Source organism: Dama dama, chromosome 32, assembly GCF_033118175.1.
Source record: "Dama dama isolate Ldn47 chromosome 32, ASM3311817v1, whole genome shotgun sequence".
NCBI lineage: Eukaryota > Metazoa > Chordata > Mammalia > Artiodactyla > Cervidae > Dama > Dama dama.
In genome coordinates, this window is record NC_083712.1 from 27,084,249 (window position 1) to 27,109,811 (window position 25,563).

General features: G+C 38.0%; 1 protein-coding gene across 1 annotated transcript in view; it reads left to right on the plus strand.

Moving 5' to 3' along the window:
* The window catches only part of MSR1 (macrophage scavenger receptor 1), a 78,543-nt gene extending 66,159 nt beyond the window's left edge, over positions 1-12,384 (plus strand). The window contains exon 10 of the mRNA XM_061134930.1: positions 11,609-12,384. Coding sequence (XP_060990913.1) covers positions 11,609-11,742 — 134 coding nt within the window. The 3' untranslated portion in view covers positions 11,743-12,384. The remainder of the gene's footprint in view (positions 1-11,608) is intronic.
* The last annotated feature ends 13,179 nt before the right edge of the window (positions 12,385-25,563 follow it).

Genomic DNA, 25,563 nt, shown 5'->3' on the forward strand with positions numbered 1-25,563 from the left:
CCAAGCCAGGGATTGAACCCACATCTCTTATGTCTCCCGCATTGGCAGGCAGATCCTTTACTGCTAGCGTCACCTGGGAAGCCAGTGTTTAGTACTATTATGCTACAACTTACTGAGTAATAATTCTGTCATGCATTGTGCTAAACACATAAATAGTGTTAATAATAGATCACAATTATATCCTTTATTCCTTTACCTAAATGAATTTATTATATCAGATTTAAGAGATGAATTTTAGCAGGAATCCAGGTTCTAAAGTCTTTAGAGACCAGAAGGATAATTAAATTCATAGAGAGGCTAAACACAAGACTGAAAGAAAGTGGTGATAGTGAAAATTTCTATTCTGTTTTGTTCAAGCCCCTGGCCACCAGTTTTTAATTTGTGTGTTAAAGCTTGGAATAGAAGAAACAAAGGAAATAGAAAATACCCATAAGTTGCCACCACCAAATAGATTGTTGGAATTTCCGAATTTTTCCATTTACACTACACTTTCAGAACTTCCTCAGCTTGAAAGCTGTCAGACCAAAATCATTCATGAACCTGTAAATTTACCTCCAAGTGAAATGTTTTTAATATCGATAAGCTAGATTTTTTTCCCCCCAGAGAAGGGAAAAAGAAAAAAATCCCCAACTATTCATCACTAGAAAATCAAATGAGTCAGCTAATTGTTTAGGAAGACTAATCTTCCAATCTGAGTTTCTATAATGTTCTTTTCAGAGAGATTCCATTTCTATGGTAACTAAGATCTGTAACATGAAAGGCCATTTATATAAAATACATAATTGTATAAAAAACATTTCAAATATAAACTGTAGGAGGAAACAGAATTAGACATTATACCCCAGCTCTATTCCTTTTCTGAATATGGAGCCTTGCCATAAATTTCAAAGCTGTTTTCCCATTGAGGTTCAAGCCGACAGTCAACACACAACTGAAGACTATAATTTTAATTTCCATTAACTTGAAGGCCTAGTTTCACAAGTAAAATACTCTTCCCCCCTTCCCCTCAGATTTTATTCATTCTTACTTATTTCTTTAGGGATTTCTAATCTAAAGCACTAGGGATTTCTAGTCTAAAACACTGGTAAGAAAGGAATAAAATAAATATTCTGAAATACTAACCAAAAAAAAGGTTATTATTAAAATAGGAAACAATAGAATTTAGTCTCATGTGAAATGATTCCTTTGGCTATATGGAAACAATCATCTCAAGTTTTTTCCAGATAACTGACTACTTCTCTAAAATGAGCATCCATTTTCAGGGAGGCTATGTATTTACAGTAAAATTAAAATTAAAAGATGCTTGCTCCTCGGAAGAAAAGCTATAACAAACCTAGACAGCATATTCCGAAGCAGAGACATTACTTTCCCAAAAAAGGTCTGTCTAGTCAAAGCTATGTTTTTTCCAGTAGTCATATATGGATGTGAGAGTTGGACTATAAAGAAAGCTGAGTGCCAAAGAATTGCTGCTTTTGAACTGTGGTGTTGGAGAAGACTCTTGAGAGTCCCTTGGACTGTAAGGAGATCCAACCAGGCAATCCTAAAGGAAATCAGTCCTGAATGTTCATTGGAAGGACTGAATCTGAAGCTGAAACTCCAATACTTTGACCACCTGATGCGAAGAACTAACTCATTAGAAAAGAGAGGAGAAGGGGATGACAGAGGATGAGATGGTTGAATGACATCACTGATTTGATGGACATGAGTTTGAGTAAGCTCTGGGAGTTGGTGGTGGACAGGGAGGCCCAGCATGCTGCAGTCCATGGGGTTGCAAAGAGTCGGACAGAACTGAGTGACTGAACTGAACTGATATATTTATGATAGCTGGAGATTCTATACATTAGAGTTTTATTATAATAAAACAGCGAGGAATGTTAGATTTTTGTTTTTCTGCTCTTATTTTTAAGTGCTTCTGAATTGAACCGGAAAGACCAAAAAGTTTTATAAACTAAGGGGAGCCAAGTTGAAACCTTAGCTTTAATACTTAATGTCTCAGACTTTGTTTCCTTTCCAACAAAATTAGACTATCAATAACAACTTGGCAGATTTGTTTTGTATCTGTATAGCCATAGTTATGGTTTTTCTAGTAGTCATGAGTGGATGTGAGAGTTGGATCATAAAGAAGACTGAGTGGCAAAGAATTGATGCTTTCGGACTGTGGTGTTGGAGAAGACTCTTGAGAGACCCTTGGACTGCAGGGAGATCAAACCAGTCAATCCTAAAGGAAATCAGTTATGAATATGCATTGGAAGGACTGATGCTGAAGAAGCATTCTTCACCTGATGTGAAGAACCAGCTCATTGGAAGAGACCCTGATGCTGGAAAACATTGAAGGCAAGAGGGGAAGGGGATGACATGGGATGAGATGGTTGGGCCGCATCACCGACTCAATGGACATAAGTTTGAGCAAACTTCAGGAGATGGTAAAGGACAGAGGAACCCAGAGTGCTGCCGTCCACGGGGTTGCAAAGAGTTGGACATGGGGGAGCAACTGAACAGCAAATATTTGTTTTGAATCTGAGAAGAAGTGGCATCTAGAAAGTGCCCAGTATGAAGCTGCACTCACATCATTGCTCCCGAGTGACAAGATCACAGGGAGCAGGACCACTAACTGTATAGTTACATATTTACCATCCTCTTTGAAAGGTGAAGGTCACTAAGTCGTGACCGACTCTTTGCGACCCCATGGACTGTAGCCTGCCAGGCTCCTCTGTCCATGCAATTCTCCAGGCAAGAATACTGGAGTGGGTAGCTGTTCCCTTCTCCAGGGGATCTTCTCAACCCAGGGATCAAACCCAGGTCTCCTGCATTGCAGGCAGATTCTTTACTGTCTGAGCCACCAGGGAAGCTAAAAGTTGAAAGGTAGAGAAGTCAGATTGGTATTACATTGTAGAGTGACATTCATGATGTTCCAAGAGTGGAAAAGTTGAATGTGGCTTCCTGCAGTACGGAGGTGTGACTTAAGAATGTTCTGTGTAACCTTCTCTCCTAAGGTCCCCGCTCTGCTGCACACGCACACCCAGCACTGTTTCAGCTCTGTGTAGATTTCAGCCCAAAACAATGGAAGAATTATGATAAAAATTTTTAAATAGTAAAGCAAGGTGGGCTGGGACAAAAATAGAACTGAGGTGATTTGTTCTGAAGAAACAGAATCTGAAAAATGAACTTCATGATCTGCTTCAGTGTACATTGTCTTTTAAGAAACAGGTTTACAACATAAACTGATTCTGGATTAGTCATGACAAACCACCATTTCAGGTGAAGCTGTTTAAACTCTTCATTTTTCCATTTTAAATTTACAGTTTTACTCAGGAGGTAAAGGAGAAAGCAACTTTGACTGCAAAAGAGAAGCAGGCAAGGAAACTTAGAAGTATGAGTGGGGAGGTGTAGAGCAGAGATGAGGAGGAAGGTGCATTAAAGTTTTAATTATATGTCGTTCTCATAGGAAAGTAAGAAGAATCAGATTAATGCTATATGGTACATTATTATCAAAATTGAACCAAGAAGATGAAAGTTTAAATTTGTCTCCTTTGTATAATTCTCCTGTTAAAGAAAGAATACCATTTTCTGGACACAGTCTCCCATAGTCACCCCCCCCCTCTCTTTTTTTTTTTTCCTTCTCATTTAAAATAGCAAACCTGGCTTGTTAGAGATAATCCTTATTAGCTTTAAGAACAACTAGTGTTGCAAGTGAAAGGATTCATAGGAACAAAGCTTAAAGCTCACTCCTTTAAATGGGTTCTTTCATCTGGACGCACCTTTTGCATCAAGTGGAATGTTCTTTCTTTTTCCTGAGGAGACAAAAAGGTTAAATTAAAGAAGCACTGAGAAGCTTCTGGTGCTTGCTGTTGCATGGAGCAAGGAGGAGAGAGGGAGCCTCTTCTCTCTCAGTGGGCTCCCTGTAGCAAACCTGGATGAGCTTTATCAGGGGACGGCGGTAGTCCGGGAGTTTGTTCCAGGCATGTCTGAGCCTATAGGCTGATGCAGGAAGTAAGAAGCTGCTCTGGAGCAGCCATCTCATCTTCTCCTAAATTTAAGGGAGTTGGTGCTGAAGCTCCAAATGTAAAAGCAGAAACGGAAGAAAATTCTAAACATAAATGCTCTCTTTTGTACACTACCCCTTTCACGTTCCATATTCAATTTTCCGAGTGGAATTTTAAGAATTATAAAACTAAACTGAAGGAGATCAAAAATAAAACTCTGCATCTCTGAATTATCCCTTAGTGATTGGGAGTAAAAACAATCTCAAAGATAAATAAAATACATCAATAAGTCAGAACTGCCAATTCTTACATACTGATCCCTGTGCATTGAAAGTTTTCAAATATAAATGTTTATGTGTGAGATATTATGGAGCCTGGTATAGAACCGGGCTTCCCCGGTGGCTTAGATGGTTAAATATCTGCCTGCAATGCAGGAGACCTGGGTTCGAGCCCTAGGTCAGGAAGAGCCTCTGGAGAAAGGGAATGGCTACCCACTCCAGTATTCTTGCCTGAAGAATTCTATGGACAGAGGAGCCTGGCAGATTCAACTGAGCTACTAACACTATCACTTTCACTTTCATAGAGCCTAATAGAGTTCGTAACATGTCTGTTCTGTTGCTCATCTAACAAATACTAAGTATGAAATAATATTGTTTATCAAGTGTTTACTATGCAATCTCATTTAGTGCTCTCAGTGCTTATGAGAAAGGTATTATAGCCCCATTCTTTCCAGAAAACTAAGTAAATCTGACAGAACTGTCACAAAACACCCAAATTTACATAGCTGTTATGGTGGTTGTGAGGCAGGGGTCAACCTTCATCCCTTACCTTGTCTCTCCACTGGACAGAATGTCCTTTTAAGTTCTTTAACCTTAAAAACTTCATTTCTAAAGAGCTTGCTTCTTCAGAATCTTAGAATTGTAAAGGTAAATGAAATCTTAGATCTATTTCAGCCCCACCCCTCTCTTCATATATAATAAGACAGAGAAAATAAGTAGCTTCTCCAGAACCAAAAAACTAAAATCTAGAACAATAATCTAAGTTTACCCATTCTCTAGTCTGATTCCCACTTCATTTTTAACATTGGCCCCCCCACCCCCTAAAAAAAGAAAAAGCATAATGCTTTTCTCAAAGAAGAAACTGTTGACAATGCACTTCCCAACTAGAAGTCTAAAAAGTGATGTAAATACATGTCACCCAGCCTTGACTGGATGTAATTAAAATTCATTCAGAGGCTTTAACCATTAGTGATTTTTTGCTTCTTCACTTATCTTACTCAGCAGATAATCTCAAAACTTACCATGTCACTATGTATCTGGCTACTGTCTGAAATATGATTACTTTTTTAAAATAAAAGCAGTGGTTATGAAAGATTAAAGAAACTCAAGTCCCTCAAAGAAATATCAATATTTGTCTGGTTTTAAAGAGGAATTAAGAGGAAACGGTATCATCTGTCAAGCACACTGTTAAGCATCGCAAACCAAGCTCACAAAATTCCAGAAGCCATAGACGGAAGTTTTTGTCGTCTGCTTTTAGAAACACAAAATCAGTTTTTCCTTCCTATGCAGCTTTCACATTGTAAAGGAAATTGTAGATATATAGATGTTTAGGTAGATAGGGAAATAGATGATAAACAGGTAGGATTAGAGAATAAAACCATCCCTAAAATACATACATCAATTTTTCATGGTTTCCACTAGTAGAAAGGATTGCTCAGAGGCAAAAAATAACAAGGACAGCAGCAACGACAAAAGTCCTTCAGTAACTGTCGTTACCTACAGAAATAAAAACAGATCTGTTTTTTAATCTTTGAAGTGCATATGAAGATAAAATTTTATGAATTTTATTCTACCTTGGCATTAATTTTTAATGCAGAAAACAGTTTGGAAGGAGATGGGAAATAAGTATTAAACAAATTTATCCTTTGTGTTGATAGTCCTGAATATATTAATATAAAAATAAAATAGCAAATACTTGAAAATAATTTTTATAACTCTATTTGGGCTTCTCTATAGTCAATGAATAGCACCAAGGTTTAAATGTCACCATGTTCTGTTCCTTGCCTCTATTTTCTCTGTTATTTTGAGAAAATCATACATCCTCCCTGAGTCTCAGTTTATTTATCAGTGAAATGGAAACAATTGCCAATATTTTACAAAGTTATTAGAAGTAAATTTGTAAAATTATATATGAAAAGACCCAGTATGTTCACTGTACCTGAGTCTTTTTGGTATAGCGTAACATAAGAGTTACTAAATTACATAACATATTTATCACATCTATGTGTCCTCGGTGGGAAAAGCATTGTAATATGAGGTAAGCGGGAGCTTCCCAGGTGGCGCTAGTAGTAGAGAACCCACCTGCCAATGCAGGAGGCTTAAGAGACGTGGGTTTGATCCCTGGGTTGGGAAGATCCCCTGGAGGAAGGCATGGCAACCCACTCCAGTATTCTTGCCTGGAGAATCCCATGGACAGAGGAGCCTGAGGGACTCTGGTCCATGGGGTTATACAGAGTCAGACACGACTGAAGCAGTTTATCATGCGTGCATGAGTTAAGCGTTCTAACTACAGGAATCAGCTTTGCCACTAATTATCTAGGTGACCTCAGTTGCTGCATTCACCTAAAACAAAGGTCTTCACTAGAAAGTCAGTCCAAGAGAGGATGGATTCTGATTTTGTTTACTCAAATAGGCACTGCAAGATTTGTTAAATGACAGAATCTAATAATGCAAGGGAGATTTCCCAGGTGGCGCAGTGGTAAAGAATCTGCCTGCCAATACAGGAGACATAAGAGATGAGAGTTTGATCCCCGGGTTGGGAAGATCCCCTGGAGGAGGGCATGGCAACCCATTCCAGTATCCTTGCCTGGGGAATCCCATGGTCAGAGGAGCCTGGAGGGCCACAGTCCATGGGCTGCAAAGAGTCGGGCACGGCTGAGCACACAAACGCAGACAGCGATGCAAGGGCTTGCAGTAAACCTCTGATGAAAGGCCCTGGCAGTGGGCAAACCCAGGGCGGGAACACTGGTTCCATCAGGCACTAGCTGTGTGACCTAGGGCAAAGCGACTTCTTCTCTCTGTCTTTCACTTTCCATAACAGTATCATGACCCCGAAATAGCATTTATTTACTTTTTAAGATTGTTTGAGAATTTAGTAAGGTAACAGCTCAAAAGTACTTTGAATATTTTCTGCCACACAATGAATCCTTAAAACAGTGGGCTTACATGTTCATTCTTATTTTTTACTGCACCTTTGTCATTCTAATATTCATGAAGTTCCCTACTATGGTATCTAGAAACTTAGGCTCACATGGCAGCACATGGACTGAATAGTATCTGTCTTGAGTTGCCCCTGTGGGGATGGCCCTTCTGGTCGCTTCAGCTATTGAGAGGATCCTCATGCTTAATTCTCTTTTCCTGGATTGTAAAAATTCTGCACTGCTGAGATATAAATCTGGTGACAAGATCTAGAAATTGTAGAATGAAAGCATCACAGTTCCCAGGGTGCAGAGGCCATGAAACCATGCTGTTCTCATGCTCTCGATCACTACAAAACCAAAAGTTTCACTTATGCTTATTTATATAAGTTATAATAAATAACAACTCTTTCAAAAAAGATCTTCACAATCCACAATCCAGATAATCTCGATGGTATGATCACTCACCTAGAGCCAGACATCCTGGAATGTGAAGTCAAGTGGGCCTTAAAAAGCATCACTACGAACAAAGTTAGTGGAGGTGATGGAATTCTAACTGAGCTATTTCAGATCCTAAAAGATGATGCTGTGAAAGTGCTGCACTCAATATGCCAGCAAATTTGGAAAGCTTAGCAGTGGCCACAGGACTGGAAAAGGACAGTTTTCATTCCAATCCCAAAGAAAAGCAATGCCAAAGAATGCTCAAACTGCTGCATAATTGCGCTCATCTCATACACTAGTAAAGTAATGCTCAAAATTCTCCAAGCCAGGCTTCAAAAGTACATGAACCATGAACTTCCAGATATTCAAGCTGGATTTAGAAAAGGCAGAGGAACCAGAGATCAAATTTCCAACATTGATTGGATCATTGAAAAAGCAAGAGAGTTCCAGAAAAACATCTATTTCTCCTTTATTGACTATGCCAAAGCCTTTGGCTGTGTGGATTACGACAAAGTCTGGAAAATTCTTAAAGAGATGGGAATACTGGACCACTGATCTGCCTTTTGAGAACTCTGTATGCAGGTCAGGAAGCAATAGTTAGAAGTGGACATGGAACAAGAGACTGGTCCCAAATTGGGAAAGGAGTGCGTCAGGGCTGTATATTGTCACCCTGCTTATTTAACTTCTATGCAGAGGACATCATGAGAAATGCTGGGCTGGAGGAAGCACAAGCTGGAATCAAGATTACCAGGAAAAATATAAGTAACCTCAGATATGCAGATGACACCACTCTTATGGCAGAAAATGAAGAAGAACTAAAGAGCCTCTTGATGAAAGTGAAAGAGGAGAGTGAAAAAGTTGGCTTAAAGCGCAATGTTCAGAATACTAAGATCATGGCATCTGATCCCATCACTTCATGGCAAATAGGTGGGGAAACAATGGAAACAATGACAGACTTTAATTTTTTGGGCTCCAAAATCACTGCAGATGGTGACTGCAGCCATGAAATTAAAAAACGCTTGCTCCTTGGAAGAAAAGTTATGACCAACCTAGACAGCATATTAAAAAGTACAGACATTACTTTGTTGTCAAAGCTATGGTTTTTCCAGTAGTCATGTATGAAAGTGAGAGATGGACTATATAAAAAGCTGAGTGCCAAAGAATTGATGCTTTTGAACTGTGGTGTTGGAGAAGACTCTTGAAAGTCCCTTGGACTGCAAGGAGATCCAACCAGTCTATCCTAAAAGAAATCAGTCCTGAATATTCATTGGAAGGGCTGATGTTGAAGTTGAAACTCCAATACTTTGGCCACCTGATGTGAAGAATTGACTCATTGGAAAAGACCCTGATGCTGGGAAAGATTGAAGGTGGGAAGAGAGGTGGACGACTGAGGATGAGATGGTTGGATGTCATCACTGACTCAATGGATGTGAGTTTGAGTAAACTCTGGGAGTTGGTGATGGACAGGGAGGCCTGGCATGCTGCAGTCCATAGGGTTACAAAAAGTTGGACAGGACTGAGTGACTGAACTGAACTGTAATAAATAAATGTAATAAATACAATTTGTAAATGCCCCACAGTTTTGACTCCCTTCCACGTTAGCAGGAAAATTGTTTTATTATTTGTCCAGTTGTTATTTGCCTATCTTGTTGAGTAGCTCTTTGGGGAAGTTTCCCAAAAGTTTAGATAGTCTTTATATATTTAAAATAAGTGCACACACACACAAACATGCTCATACACACAATTACTCACAAACACCAAAGGGACCACAATATACCTAGTAAGAACAATTTAGAAACCAAAGATTATTACTGGCTAGGCTTCTGATTTTAAGATCATATTCCTCTAATCTTTTCATTTTTATCTGCCTTAAAATTTCAAATTGAAAAGGCTTATTACTCTTATAAACATTTCATAAAATAATTGAGCTCTCCAGGTTACTATTCTAGTTGATCAGCCCAGGAAAACTTTTGCTTGTCTAATAGAGACATTATTTGGATACTAATGATTTAATTACTATTATGTGAAATGACAAATATACTATTCCCAATTACTTTGATAATGTAAACCTAAATATTATTAATACTTGTCTTTATTTGGATATTTCTAGTGAAGGTGCAAATTATTCAAAAATTAAATAAGTGCACCTATTTATTTTATATATGGAACTTACAGTTTCCTAATTCTCAAAGTAAATAAAAACATGAGTCTTTACAGAAAATATCTATGTAAACATCCTATTAAGTGCTCCTTTAGCTTATAGTTATTTTTTCTTCTTCAGTCCATCTTCAATATTTCTGCCAGACTTAAAATTCTGAAATATAGTTCTAATGATATTATTTTTTTTGGTGACGTATACAATCCAATAATGTTTATAGCATGGTCCTATCTTCCTATCCAACCTTCCCAAAGAGTCCTCCTCCCCTCACTAATACACTCTGTTACAGACGCCAGAAGACCATTCACTGTTTTAATACATCATACATTTTCATGATGCCCCCACTATATGGAATGACATCTTTTCAACACATGGAAAACCTTCATTCATTTTTTAAGCTTTTGTCAAATATTATCCACATCGCAATTACAAAATTTCCAATATCTGTTAATTTAGTTGTATATTATAGGCACATGCTACTATACAATTATGCACATTAGTCATGCACATATTATTAACTTTTATTTAACTCACAGATTATTTGAAAAATCAGTTAAGAGTAATGGAATTATATGTGCCATTTTATATTCCTTTGTAAAAAACAAATCTTCCTTTAGCTTTTAGAGCTACACAGAGGTATGTTTCTAGGTTTTGAATTTGCTTCTAAACATGCTTTATATAGTTCTTGTGACTGAAAGAGAACCCTTTAACATCATATTGATCCAAATGGAAAAAGTGCATTATTGATTATGCTTACAGTATTAAGATATTTATTTACCATTCGCAGTTTTGTAAAGGTATTTATTGGAATTTCACTGCTAAATCATCAGTTTCTTAATGACATGAAATGTTCTTGAAAATTCATCAGGAGGTTTGCAATATTATATGTTTAACAAAACCAAATGAAATCATTCATGTAGAAGTTTTTCAAAGAGTCTGTTCCCAAGTGCCTTAAGTATGAAAGAAAAAACTGTTATATCTGATACACTTAAAAAATCTTTAGAGAATATCAGAAAAACATTGCCAAACATTCATTTTAAAGTTATCTTTTCTTGCCATGAATTCCTTAAAAAAATGTTGTTTTCTTATTCACTGATAAAATAATGTCCTTATCTTGAAAGTAGCAGTTAAGTTTGTTTAGTTAATTATCTTCTAGGTAGCCTATGCTGACAGCCTGTTTTTCCTTCTAATGTGTCTGAGGAAGATTTCAGACAAAGAGTATAAGTGTTACCTCTGCCATTTTCTTGTTTGCTTGTGTTTGCAATTAATAATCTGTAGTCTTCTTGCAGGATAGTTTGTAAGCCCTTTGCTGATCGTGTTAGTCTTAGTTTAATTAAAAATAGATAACATACCTGGTAAATCAGACACATGCAAACTGCAACACATAGGAAGCTAAAAAAAGAACTGCAGAATTGCATATGTTCTAGATATACGTCCTACCAGATATGTTTAGATCATTAAGTTATAGCATATATCCATTGTTAGTAAAGCTTATTTCCTTCCTTATTTTTAAAAATAAAATTAATTTATTAAATCCTTGGAGAAAATCAATAGTTCTTTAGTCTATGATTTCGTAAAAATACATATGAAGAGCTAAACTTCATGACAGCTCTTATTACTTAGTATTTTTGTCATTTACACACTGACAGAAAATAAAATTTTCTGGGGCAGGGAGTTAATTTTTGAATCTTAATAGAGAGCACAGATCTTGTATGTGGATAATGAGCAACACATTTTTTTTGTTTAATTAGTGAATAAATTAATGACTGTTCCACACAACCATAAACACTAAACTATACTTATTAATACAGTTGTATCTGATTTTTGCAGGTACAGGTCCAATATGGCTGAATGAAGTATTTTGTTTTGGGAAAGAGTCATCCATTGAAGAGTGCAGAATTAGACAGTGGGGTGTGAGAGTCTGTTCGCACGACGAAGATGCTGGGGTCACTTGCACTACATAACACATCATATTTTCATTCACATTTTTTAAACTGTTACAAAGTGATTTTTTTCTTTGCTTCACTAAAAACAGCTTAATTAATATTTAAGAAATATACGAATTTTGTCCACAGAAAAGGAATATTTAAAAATCACTGGATAAACATATAAGATAGCTTCATATTTGCTTCAAATACCTATATCAGGACCATTTCAAGTTCTCTAGGTTTTTAAATGGCATCTTCTAATATAATGACATATATTGAATTGCATATATTGAAGTTTAAGGCTTCTGGATTACAAATGCCAGTGATAACGGAAACACATCCCAATCACTGGCTACAATTTGTATCTTCACTACAAGATCACATTTTTTGCCTTCTTTGTAATCTACTTAGTTGATTTTAATGTAATTACTTTTTGAATAATGAGAGGTTGGAAAGTTTTCTTTTGTGCCAAGTTGGCAAAATCTCCAACCCATACACGTTTCTAAAGGAAGAATCTTAGCTCAAGATTTCTGTGCAGTAACTTAGCAATTAGATAGCAATGTTCATGATATGTTTTGGCCATGATGAGAAACTCATCAGGTTTTACCTGCTCAAATATTGACAAAGTCATTACTAACATGACTAATCACATGGTCATTAATAATAACATGATTATTTGACATGGTCAAGTGTTGACAGTTTTCTTGTTTTTATTTTTTCTTTTATACTGAACCATTAAGTTAGTTGAAAGCAAGACATGAGAAAAAGCAAAGGCCCACCATCACTATATGTGTCCATATAATTAGCAGATCAAAAATGTCATTTTATAACATAGAGCTCAGCTTGCTATACATTTTAAACTGAGTAATTTGTTACGATTCTAGGACTGTGTTTAAAAGGTAAGTATATCTACTTACTCGGTTTTAATTAACAGCATGCAAATGTCCTGCCTGCAGAAGGAAGTTTCAGTGACCCATCTCTGTAGTCTTTCATTAAGAGTCAATATTTACAACCCAGAGAGAGAGAGAGGTAATCTTCACCACTAAAGGGTTGATGACCCTGAGAAGCCAGAATAGTGCCAAGTTCATCCAATAACTCAGTGACTGTGCCCTGCTGTCTAGATGTACAGGTAGAAAGACTAGCAATTTCTGTTGAAATTCAGCTTAATCTCAGCCCTGAGAAACATAATTTTCAAGTTTTCCAAGCCCAACTCAGAGAAACATGTGATTAGAAAACCACTAGTACAGGATGGCCCTACTATTCTTTCTTTAATGATGATAAACAAAAGCATGGTCTTGGCATTTTTTCATATCCTAAAGTCTTCACGAACAGTATCCAGATAATAGACTTAGCGCCCTCTCACTTGCAAAGGCAAAAATGTTATGTTGGAATTGGAACTACTGGAAATGATCTGCTGAAAATGTACTTTATCACAGTACATTCTTCTAATTGATGTACATAGGTGATTTACTCCAATAGTGTAGTTTTGTAATTAAGTGTTGAAGGAGCCCCTCAGCATAGAACCAATCTGCAGATACTGAAAGAGGTGGGTTTTGCTGTTATTGTTGCTTTTCTTTGGGTATGTTTGGGTTTCTTTTGTAGAGGTTTGTTTGTTGTTTTAGCTCCTAGCATTCAAAAACACTAGCTGAACGAAAGCTAAGGAACAGAGGCTTTAGTGACTACCCACAAGAAATAGGCTTTGCAAAACTGTTCAGGGAAGTAATAAGAAAAATAGACTTCTACAGCCTTAAACAAACAAACAAAAAACCCAGCAAGTCACTGGGAAGGGGGAGAATCTACTTTTCAGAGGTACCACATTATAATATTCAAATGTCCAGTGTTCAACAACAACAGCAAAAAAAATCACAAGGTGTATAAAGAAACAGAAAAGTATGATTTAGTGAAAGGAACAGTATGACCTTTGACAGAAAAGGTCACTGAGGAAGTTTCAATGTTGTGATATTTGACAAAAACTTTAAAACAACTGTTTAAATATGCTAAAAAAAAAAAAAAAAGACTAAGAGTTAAAGAAAACTGAAAACAGTGTACTAACAAAATCAGAATATCAGTAAAAAGAGTTAAAAAAAAAAAAGGACAAATTTTGGATTTGAAAAGTAAAACTATTAAAGTGAAAAATTCACTCAAGGGATTTAATAGTACATTTAAACAAAATAAGGAATTAGCTAAAGAAAAGTAAAAGTATGGTGTAGGGTGCATGTAAGTACATTTAGGGTGCCCAAAACATGCATTATGGGAGTCTCAGAAATAGCAGAGAATGAGGGAGAGAGAGAGAGAGAGGAAGGGAGGAAGGGAGAAAGAAAAGAAGAAGGATGTCTGAAGAAATAGCGTGCAAAAGCTCTCAGATTTGATGGATGAGATGGACATATATATACATGTATATGCACCCAAGGAACTCAAAATTATCCAAGCAGGATGGATTCAAAGATACCCATGCAAAGATACATCATAATAAACTGTCTGAAGATAAGAGAGAATCCTGAAAGCAGCAAGGGGTAGCAACTTGTCATATACAAAGGATCCTCGGTAAGATTAACAGCCAATTTCTCATCAGAAACCATGAGGTCAGAAGACAAGGTTTAAAGTGCGGAAAAGAAGAAAAAATAAACAACTGTTAACCAAGAATTCTCGTCTAGCAAAACTGTCTCTTCAAAAAATGGGGGAGAAAGGAAGACATTCCCAGATAAACAAAAACAAAGGTAGTTTCTTACTATTGAAGCTGCCCTGTAAGAAATACTGAAGAGGAGTGCTTCAGGAGGTTGAAATGAAAGAATACTAGAAATTAACTCAAAGCCATAAGAAGAAATAAAATAGCAGGGGCAGGAAAGTAGTTTCTTCTTAAAAAAAAAAAAGAAAAGAAATTCTACTAGTCACTGACAGTTATACTACAAACTTTGAAAATTTTACAATAAACATGCATTATTTATATAGCCAGATTTTTTTAAATTGAAAAACAATAATTTTAGAAATTATCTAGTTTCTTTACTTTTTTCCCCTGATAATACAGTTGCAGCACAGTAATAGAGAGTAACTTTGTCAGAGATGACCGAGCTCTTTAGAGAGAAGTCACACCAAGTGAGTCAGCCAGATGTATACATGCGTCCTCTTTTTTTTGGATTTCCTTCCCCTTTAGGTCACCATAGAGCATTGAGTTTAGAGTTCCCTTTGCTAGTATACAGTAGGTTCTCATTAGTCATCTATTTTATACATTCCAGTGTATATATGTCAACCCCAATCTCCCAATTCATCCCACCCCCTCATTCCCTCCTTATCCGTACATTTGTTCCCTGTTTCTGAGTCTCTCTTCCTGCTTTGCAAATAAGTTCATCTATATCATTGTTCTAGATTTCACATATATGAGTTAATATATGATATTTGTTTTTCTCTTTCTGACTTACTTTGCTCCATATGACAGTCTCTGGATCCATCCATGTCTCTACAAATGGCATGATTTTGTCCCTTTTCATGACTGAGTAATATTTCACTGTATATAAGTGTATATATATATATATATATACACCACATCTTCTTTATCCATTTCTCTGTTGATGGGCATTGAGGTTGCTTCCATGTCCTAACTATTGTAAATAGTGCTGTAATGAACATTGTGGTGCATGTATCTTTTTGAATTATGATTTTCTCCAGGTATATGCCCAGGAATGGATTGCTGGGTCATATGGTAGTTCTATTTTTAGTTTATGAGGAACCTTCATACTGTTCTCCATAAGGATTATACCAGGTCACCACCAACAGTATAAGAAGGTTCCCTTTTCCCCACACTCTCTCCAGCATGTATTATTTGTAGATTTTTTGATGATGTCCATTCTGACTGGTATGAGGTGATGCCTCATTGTAGTTTTGATTTGCATTTCTCTAAAAATCGGTCATGTTGAGAATCTTTCATGTGTTTGTTGGCCATCTGTATGTTTTGGGGGAAATGCCTGCTTGTTTAGCTCTTTCACCCATTTTTTTTTTTTTTTTTTGAGCTACACAAGCTGTTTGTGTATTTCAGAGATTAATCCCTTGTCAGTTGCTTCATTTGCAAATATTTTCTCCCATTCTAAGGGTTGTCTTTCTGTCGTGTTTATGGTTTCCTTTGCTGTGTACCAAGGGCATTTTTGCGTGGGGTTGAGAAGCTGAGAGTTCAGCAGCAGCGTGGGCCTTTTTATGCTCGGGAAGTTGCAGAGGGGGCCTCAGGGCACCGACAAAGCTCCACGGGTGGTCTACATTGCTGCTGGCCGGCCAGGTTTGCAGGGTGGAGCTTGTAGCTCCTGCACTTTCCCCTGGAGCCTTGTTCAGTTTCTCTTCTGCTTGAGCCAGGTACACATTGAGCTCTGTGTTGAATTAACCACTTTGTCCTGTACACCACCTGGCTTATCAGGGCTGGAGGAGTGAGAAATGAATGCCGGTTCCAGCTCATCTCTGTGAGCTCCATTTTGTCCTCACTCACTCTCTCTCCCAGTTCATGTCCATCCTGTTACTCCTAAAGAGCCCCCTCCTGACTTCAGACCCAGGACCAAACAGGAACACAGCAGACTTGCCTGGAAAACTTAGTCAGCAGCCACAATCCACAGTTACATGAGATTGAATCTCCTCAAGGGTACAAAGGAACAGTTACTCTGGATTTAGAGACGGTGGCCTTAGGCAGAAAAGGGAACAGGAAAATAGAGGACATTGAATAATTGCAGCTGTGGGCTCCATATTTAGATTCTCTTCTAGTTTGTAAAGCTTACAGGTAAAACAAGGAATTATTTTGAACTGCTTTGGCTGTGGAACATGTTTTCTGAAGGCAATACCGTTTTGAGCCTGAAACTCATAAGTCCAGGTTTTAAAAGTGTTACATAATTTATGAAACTATTGTGCCATAGGTTTTTCTACAGAAATGTCAAGTACACAGAGAATTGTTAAAAGGGAAATTACTATATTATTTTTAACAACTCTAGAGTTGAGTGTAACCCAAAAGCTCTTTGGGGTTCCCTGAATGAAAAATTTTAGAGTTACATGCCTAGGGTAATTTTATGGAGAAAAGAAAAAAAAAAAAAGAGATGGAAATACATTTGTTAATCATCCATTAAGCACCTCCCTAGGGCCAAGTAAGTTCAATCAAACCTACTGGAAAACATTTCAATTTTTTTTCAAAAATTGTCTTTGCTATCTCATGCTTACATCACTTCCCTGAAAAGACTGATAAAATTAATGACATAAATTGTTCATGTATTTTCTTTTACTTAATTGCATAAAATTGTCCTCCTCTAAAAGTTGAGCAGCAGCAGAAAGTGAAAACACAGCTGTTCTGAATTAGGGCCTATTAAAGAAGTTGAGGCTTGCTGACTTCAAGAACTAATAAGACATATCCAAGTCAGCTGCCAGGGTGACTACGGGGTCAAAGGGATAAGCTGAGAGCTGAGTGTAAAAAGAAAGGGAGCCCGGAAGGGAGGGCTCCCTGGCCGGGTGGGTGGATGGGTGGGTAGAAGGAAGAGAAGAAAGAAAGAAGAGAGACCCCAGGAAGCAAGTTTGCTCATCACCGCTTCATGATACAACGAAGCTTCTGAGTTAGAAGGTAAGTTGCTTTATGGTATTTTTACAGATCGTGCACTGAAGAAATGAGGTAGCAATAATTATTTTTATCTCCATATTCAGATTCTAAAGTCGACTTGCTACCTAAAAACAGAGCTTCACTCCACATTGCAAGTAGTAAGGAAATCAAGAAATTCAAGGGAGCATTTTCGCATACTCCACACCAGTGGCTGTGTCCTCCACAGGGGGGGATGGGGAGCAGGGGAATCAGCTGTCAACTTAGGTTCATGGTATGACACCAAAACAAGCACTTCCCATGCTAGAACACCATTTGTTGTATTTTTTATTTTTAAAGTAGAATTACAGTATATCATCTTTTACTCCTTAACGCTGAGAAACCATATCACATTAAGATAAAGGAGAAATGAATAACATTCTCTGTAGATTATGCACTTCTTATAGGGATGAAAAACTTGAGCAGTTCCTTATTATTTATCAAGGGCTTTCTCCACCAACAAGGCCTTTCATTTTCTCGGTTTCACAAAAAGGCTAGTGTGGACCGGGGAAGCCTTGTGATGTGGTCACGGGGCTGAAAGGGGAAGCCTCAGTTTCTCCTCTCACTCTGCCCCCATTTGTTTAGCCTCTAAATCCTCAAACCCCAGCATGGAAAATGGGAGTGATTGCACGTGATTTTTCTAAGACTCAGGGTGTGCTCGTGAGTTGACATGAACATGAATTATGGACAGAAGTGATCTAGGTATGGTGAATAGTTACCAGCCCTCACTTGTTTGATGGTGTTAATATTAGCAAAGAACTGGAATGATTTTGAAGTTGCTCTTGTGTTTTTAGACTTTTGTCCTTTCATTTGGACATGACCTTGAGACCCTCACACATCACAGCATCATTGGGGTTAATAATTTGACGGTGCTTGGTAAATTCAAATAGAAAGTTTACTGTGTAACTAGAACTTTGAGTTTACTCAGATCTTTCCAGAGAAATGCTATGGAAATGAGTTTAGTCTAACTTGGAAAAAGAATTATCTGGAAAACTGAAAAACATAAATAATAAGGGGTATATTTGCAAGGCTTGCCCCGTGTAGAAGCTGCTCTAGGCTTGCATAGGAATCCAGAGAAAGATGAGAGAGACAAAAGAAATTTTCAGACACTGGTGTGGAGCCACAGCAGAAATCTCAGCTGCAGAAACCAGAACACTCCCCAGGTGAATCTGCTTCCCTCTGCCTTCCAAAATGCCAGTCCCTTCACTGAGTGGGTTGCTTTCTTGACATCAGTTTGCACTTATCTCCACTGTTTCTTTCCTTTCTTCTCTCACCCTTGAAAAGGCCTGGGGTTTCATTGAAAAGCTGTTAGGTGAACACTGGCCTGTCCTAGAGAAGGCCTGCCAAGGTCTTAATCCAAACCACTTACTCATTAAATGAGTCAGCCAGCATCTGACACAGCACAGAACCATCTGAGTCAGGCTGTGGAAAGTTACAGAGACGGAGGAAAACAGGAAAGAAAGGAGGAAGAAACTCGGGCCCTTCTTGGAAAGTGGCTATATTCTAAAGAAGGAAAATGTGGTTTGGCACAGAGGTTCTTATAAGCAGGGCCATAAACGGGTTAGAACTTTAACAACCTGAGTAGAACCTGAAGAACCGAAAACAAATGAGTTCCTAGAGGAACTCCAACTCAGGAGTCTAATTGGATTTAAGAGGCACGTGGGACCCACTGTAAAACTGTAGAAAGGCAAGCTGTCCTATCGAATGATGATGGTGGCTAGAGAGAAGCTGGTTGTCTGTAGGCTTGATGAGCTGATGATGCAAAATACCAAGCATCTGTTTAGCTCAATAATGGGCTCCTTCAAACTGAAAGCAACGCTGCTGTCTGCTACTCCAAGCCAGAGAGTAGCTCCCAAAATCTGGACTGGAGCTGCAGGAAACCTCTAGCAAGTAGTGTGAATTTAACTGAGTAATGACACTTTTTATGCTTAACATTCATTCATCTTTAAGCTATGTACACCTCAATTCCTACTTTATTGAGCCACTATTGTAATAATATTAGACTGATATGAAAATCTAGATATGCTGTGTAAATGTTTTAATAACATTTAAATCAGCATGATTATTATCGCTGTCTAGGGACAGAATGTAAGAGAAGTAGAGAAAAGTTGTTTCTATTTTATTCCTAGGGATTGATTTTGGCTTGGTATAACTGAGTATAGAATTATACATGTGTGTAGGGTGAATATTTAATTTATGATATAAGTTCAGCATTTTGGCATAATTGCTTTGCTTTATTGTATAACCCACGTTTTGACATTGCGAGGTGCCATCATCATTAGTAATAGAGATTCTGCTTTAATTTCCATATTTGTTTCATAAATGCCTTAAGCAAGACCCACCTTTGGCATGTAAGAGGCACAGCGCTGTGTGGCAAGTTTTAGGGAAAGAATTTTTGGCACAGACCTTGATGGCCGGGTTCCTACCTCACTTATAAATCCCTCCTGCTCTTTAGGTTTGATGATCAAATGTGAGTTTGGAGCTGGTTCCCACATGCAAGTTTAAACTCTGCAAACATCAATCCATAACTGTTGATTTTCTCATGTGTATATGGAGATAATAAAAGTATTTACATGCTTGTGTTAAAATCATTAAAATAATATGAGAAGCAACTGTGAGAGCAGTTTTAAAAGATGGATATTATATAGATCATTATAAAGGATTCCTCGAAGTCAAAAGACAATACTGAAGGGGACTTTATTAAAAGCTTGAATAACAGGGACAAAGGACAGAGTTCTATATATCTTCTATCATCCTTGGCTGTCGAAATTCTAGCTTCCCACCCCTAGAGTCTCAGACTTTTAGAATATGAAAGTAAACAGTAAGATGCTAATTTGAAAAATTCATTATTTTGAAGGATTATAATTAGTATCTGTTAATAGTATCAGAAGTTATTTTAGATTAAAATATATGTATTTTCTGAATATATGTATTTCTAAATGCCAAATGCATACTGAATTACAAACTAGGAACTTAAGATGAGTAGAGAATTTCCTCTTGCTTTTGTTGTCTGAAACTGAAAACTCCAGTAAAATTAAATCCAAACGTTAAACAAATTGATTTCCCTCCCCACCAGCAGAGGGAAGAGATGGGTCTCTCCCAGGTTTATTAGAGGGAACCAATCAGAACTGATACCTCACCTGGTCAACCTGGAATTCCCGTTTTCGCTTCTTCTGAGTTAAATTTAGGGTTCATCTTAGTATTTCAGGGGTACATTTCTTTTTAAATATTTATTCATTTTTATTTGGCTGTGCACGTGAGGTCTTCTATCTTCGTTGCTGCAGAACTCTTAGTTGTGGCGTATGGGATCTAGTCCCCTGACCAGGGATCAAACCCAGGACCCCTGTATTGGGAGCACAGAGTCTTAGCCCCTGGACCACCAGGGAAGTCCCAAGAGTATGTTTCTTTTACTGCATTGCCTCATTATGGACACCATTCTAATTTCTTTATGCCCAAAATAATGGAAAAGGCCTGAAGATTCAACGAAGCAGATACAATTTCCAATACTATTAACAATTCAGAACCAAACAAGTTAAGTGCCTGTGTTGTGAAACCCCACCTTTGAGAGCATCTCATTGGACAGTGTTACTTCCTCTTTGCTCCTCAGAAACGCACCTCTTTTCTCAACTCTTCTTAGCCTCTAACCCAGCATCCAATGCCCATTACTTGCTTGTGCATCACAGATCTTCATTTTACTTTTTAAAAAATATGTATGTCCCTGACTAAAGTATCTTACTTTTCCTCCCATAGATCTACCTACAAATACTGACCTAGCAGAGCTATCCTTCTCTCTAAGAGGACATCTTACATGCCGCTAAAACAATTATTTTCCCTTATCTTTTAGGTCAGTTTCAAAGCAAGAATAGCACTACACATTTTCTAAGAACTCAAACTAGGCAAGCATTTATCTAGGTACTCTGGGGCAAACAAAGTGAATAAAATACAGTCAATAAATAAGAAGTGGACAGGAAGAATCACCACAGTTATAGATGGATTGAGCTTATTATTTATAATTTGTGGAAGGCTATAGCAAACAAACAGTACCTGTTACATAATGACTAAGCCTGACTGGCTATTAAAATAAGACCCAACACATTAGAAACCCAGCTCCTACCAGCTGGTGTGATCTCAGATAACAAGCATAGCCATAATCCTGGTATCCACTTTTTTCCTGAGAATGCTGGGTGTCCTTGTGCCTCTAATAAGAGGCTTTTTTTGTTGCTTCTGTTATCAGTACATAAGCTGGCCAAATGACCGGATGTTTTCTTCGGTGTCCGGTTATCACAGGGGTTCCCTGCTAGCCTGGAGGACTAAGGGGACCCTGCCCTGCTCAGACCCCTGTGGTCTTACCATCCCATTTGGTCCATGTCAGCTGACACTCCCTTTCAGTCCAGCCTGGTCTTCTAGTTCATTAAATTCTATTGTATCCCTACTTATATCAATATAATTAATATAAGAGAGTCCCAGAAAATGACAACCTCATCCATCCTCATTTCTGGTTCTGTGACTTACTCTTTGGACCCAACCAAAACATCAGCCCTCTACGTATCCTAGTCGGCATTCGGAAAAGATGGAGCTTTCCACCCATTCCCTATCTCTTATACACCAAACTCATTGATCCTGTAGTATCTCTCCAGCTATCATTTGAAAACAGCCCAACTCTTGTATCACTTTATTCTGCTGGCCACATCATTCATAATACCACAGTCCAGTGCTTCTCAACAATGCTCCATTTAGAAGCTAATGGGAGTAACTACTAGTTCAAGCACAGAATTCTTAATAGACCATAAAAAGATATTTATTCATGTAAAGTATCACTCATTGCTTTCCCATCATATTCGTTATGTAAGTGCTGTGTTGATGTCTCTGTGCAGTAATAATTTCATTTTTGAACTTTGAAATAAGCCTTTAAATGACTTAAGCATCTCCTTAGCTGAGGCATAACCTTCCCAGAGTGTTGATGCCAGCACATATTCAACATTTCCTGACTTCTCACAGCTTATTTTCATAAATTAAAGCTAACAGAAAGCAATTTACAACCTAAATAGCAGACAGAAAATGTAATAAATTAGATTAAAGATTTTCTGTAGCTGAGTATTTTCTCAGCTAGATTCTTCACTGTCTGAGTCACCAGGAAAGCCAGCTATATTTATTATTTAATAATAAATCTGGCATCTCAGTAGTAAAGAATCCACCTGTCAGTGCAGGAGACATAGGAGGCATGGGTTGGATCCTTGGGTCGGGAAGATCCCCTGGAGGAGGAAATGGCAACCCACTCCAGTATTCTCGCCTGGGGAATTCCTTGGACAGAGGAGCCCAGCGAACTACAGTCCAAGAGGTCACAAAGACCCAAACACGACTGACTGACTAAGCACACATTATTTAATAATAAATCTGGCATCTCAGAATCAGTAGATTCTGTAGAATGGAAATAGAAGGGATTAGAAATAAAAAGAAATGTTATCATAGGAAAAAAAAAAACCACATGATTTCTCAGCCTTTGTAACTTCTGAGGACTTATCAATAGAGCACAGTGGTAGGAGATGAAGCGAGGTAGCATCCCACTCTTCCCCAGGATATAGTGAGACCTAGGGCAGTCCATGGGGTCGCGAAGAGTCGGACACGACTGAAGTGACTTAGCAGCAGCAGCAGGGGAGCCTGACTCAGAGTTGCCAAGGTTTAGTTACACATTTTGCACAGAAGCATCTACAAAGATGCAATGAGATGACCCGGCCTGGAGTGGAGCAGAGATAGGGGACTGAGGTGCATAGCAGGTAGGTGGAAATGCACCATGGAAAGGGCACAGAGTCTGAAGTCCCAGAAACCTGGGTTCAAATGCCAACTACATTTTACAAGTTGATGAGTGTGTAACTCTAGGCAAAGCCCTCAATCTTCCTTAGACTCATCGTCTTATCTCTGTCATGAGAATTATTATAAAGAACCATGGTCATCTTCTAGCTCAATGGAATCTGCACTGAACGTTATGCACTATAGTCTGACCTAGTCTTTGGAAGAGCAGACCAACAATTTGCTCATAAATAATAGGATTGAGGCTTCCGGCCCAAAAGGGAAGCAACAATGGAAACTTTTCTTTCCTGCCTGGAGGTTGTTTCAGAACATCCTGCCTCAAGGTTAGATTGGTTCTCAAGCTAACAGCTGTTTTGTCAGCAGAAAGAGGAGAGGACTCATTCTTGCCTTCCCTCCTGGCTTTATAAATACACTCGTCCACTCTTTCTCCACCAAGCCTCTTAGCAAATGGTTTTTGTTACCGAAGGGCCAGTTGTTAGGAATGCCTCCTGGGCTGTGTTTCTGGCAATGGTTTCTTGTCTAGGTAGCTGTGTGTTGTTGAAGTACCATCTCCCTCCCAAGTCTGAGATGGAGCCATAGGACCCGTCTCACTGTAACAGAATCCCCAGAGACTGAGAAGCCCAGGCTGGATCGAGAACTCTGCTTTCTCAGGTGTGAAGAACCAGGTTCATGTGTCACCCCTGAGCTCAGCTGCTTTGCGATTCCACTCACCTTGCTCCTTAGTCCCTTCCTGCAGTCAGGGGTCAGGAAGCCTCCTATTTTTCCCTTTATTATCCCTGCAGCCTCAGTCTTAGCTCTAAGAGGGTGGTAGAAGATGGTCAATGTGGTTCCATAGGAAGTTGAACATGCTTATAAAAGGCACTCCTGCTGCTGCTTCTCCTACATCTTTTAGATAGGAAATAGCATGAATTAGGCAAATCTTCAAAGATATATGCCTATCCCTGTGTGCAGTGTCTCTACCACAATTGCAATCAAAAAGTATGATTTTAAAATCTTAACTGTTCGTTTAAAGTCTCATAAATGTCTGGAAATAACTTTGAAAGAAAATTATAAAATTCTTTGAAAGCCACTGAGTGTGGTGACTTTGGATGCTCTAAGGGGCAGGTACTAACGTGTAATTGTCAGTAAAAATAAATTTATGAGGGAAAACATCTGGAGGATAAAAGGGAAAGAGAGTAGGAGAGCCTTAGACTGTGACGAAGGTTTGATACTTGGGTGAGAAATGAGAGAAGGAAGGAGAGCTGGGTAGGACAGTCTAAGACCACAGAGCAGTTCTGCCAAGCCAATGGGGAAGCCCTGAGTCAGAGGAGATGTGATTAAGCAGGACTGGGCCTACATTAGTACCCTATGTGCTCCATCATCAGCTGGGAGCAACCTTGAACAAGTTCAACCTGCCTGAACTTGGTGGCAGATCCAGAGAGATGGCAAACAGGACCTTCATGCACTCTGCTGTCTACAGCAAGAGATGGAAGTGCATTTCCTTGGTCGCTACATGAAAGCTGCAGATAAGGAGTAAAAGATTCTGTCTTTGTGAATATGAAGTTTGAATTTTATTAAAATTTCCCAATTCTTCCCCAACTGACTGAGAGTCAACACAACTCCAATTAAAATGGCAAGGGATTTTAAGATTTGGTTGTTTTTCAGTAGAACTTGACAGGAAAATTTTGTGGAGGAAACAAAGTGGGGGAAAAAGACAACCTTGGAGAAAAAGGAACTGGGTAGGAAATTTTGCTTCTCCAAGTCTCAGTTATCCTCATAATACACTAAGAAATGATGGTGTTGATTTTGGAATAGACAAAATATCACAATGAGGTAGGATTTAGAACCCAGAGTACACTAACATATATATGGAAGTGTGATATGTGATGGAAAGTTGGAAAAGATATTCTCTATTACACTATGAAAATGAGTCATCCATGTATAATTTAAAAAAATGAAATTCATTCCTGACTTACACCAACTACAAAAATTAATTCCTAGTTAATTAAGGATCTAAATGTTTAGTCATTGATGACTTTCTAAAAGGGAAATAGCTCTTAAATGGACAAAAAATATAGGCTTTAATGAAAAGATTGATAAATCTTACTATATTAAGAAAAACTTTATAGGTATATAAATATATAAAACAGAGAAAGAAAAGCCAAAAACTGAGATAAAATATTTGCAATGCACATAGTCATAAAAATGGTTTCCATGAAACTTTAGAGCATCTAAAATCAAATATTTAGAAAAATATAGACTCAGTAGAAAAGTGGACCAAAAATAGAAACAGCAACTAACAAAGCAAAACTGAACCGTGATAAGATATCATTTAACTTTTGGGAAAAATTTAGAAGCTGAACAGTTGCAAGTACTGGTCAGAGTGCAGACAAAGAATTCTCATAAGGTTCTAATGGGAATTGAAGTTATAACTGTCTGTTTGTAGAGCAAATTTTCATTGTCTAGTAAATTTTAGAATA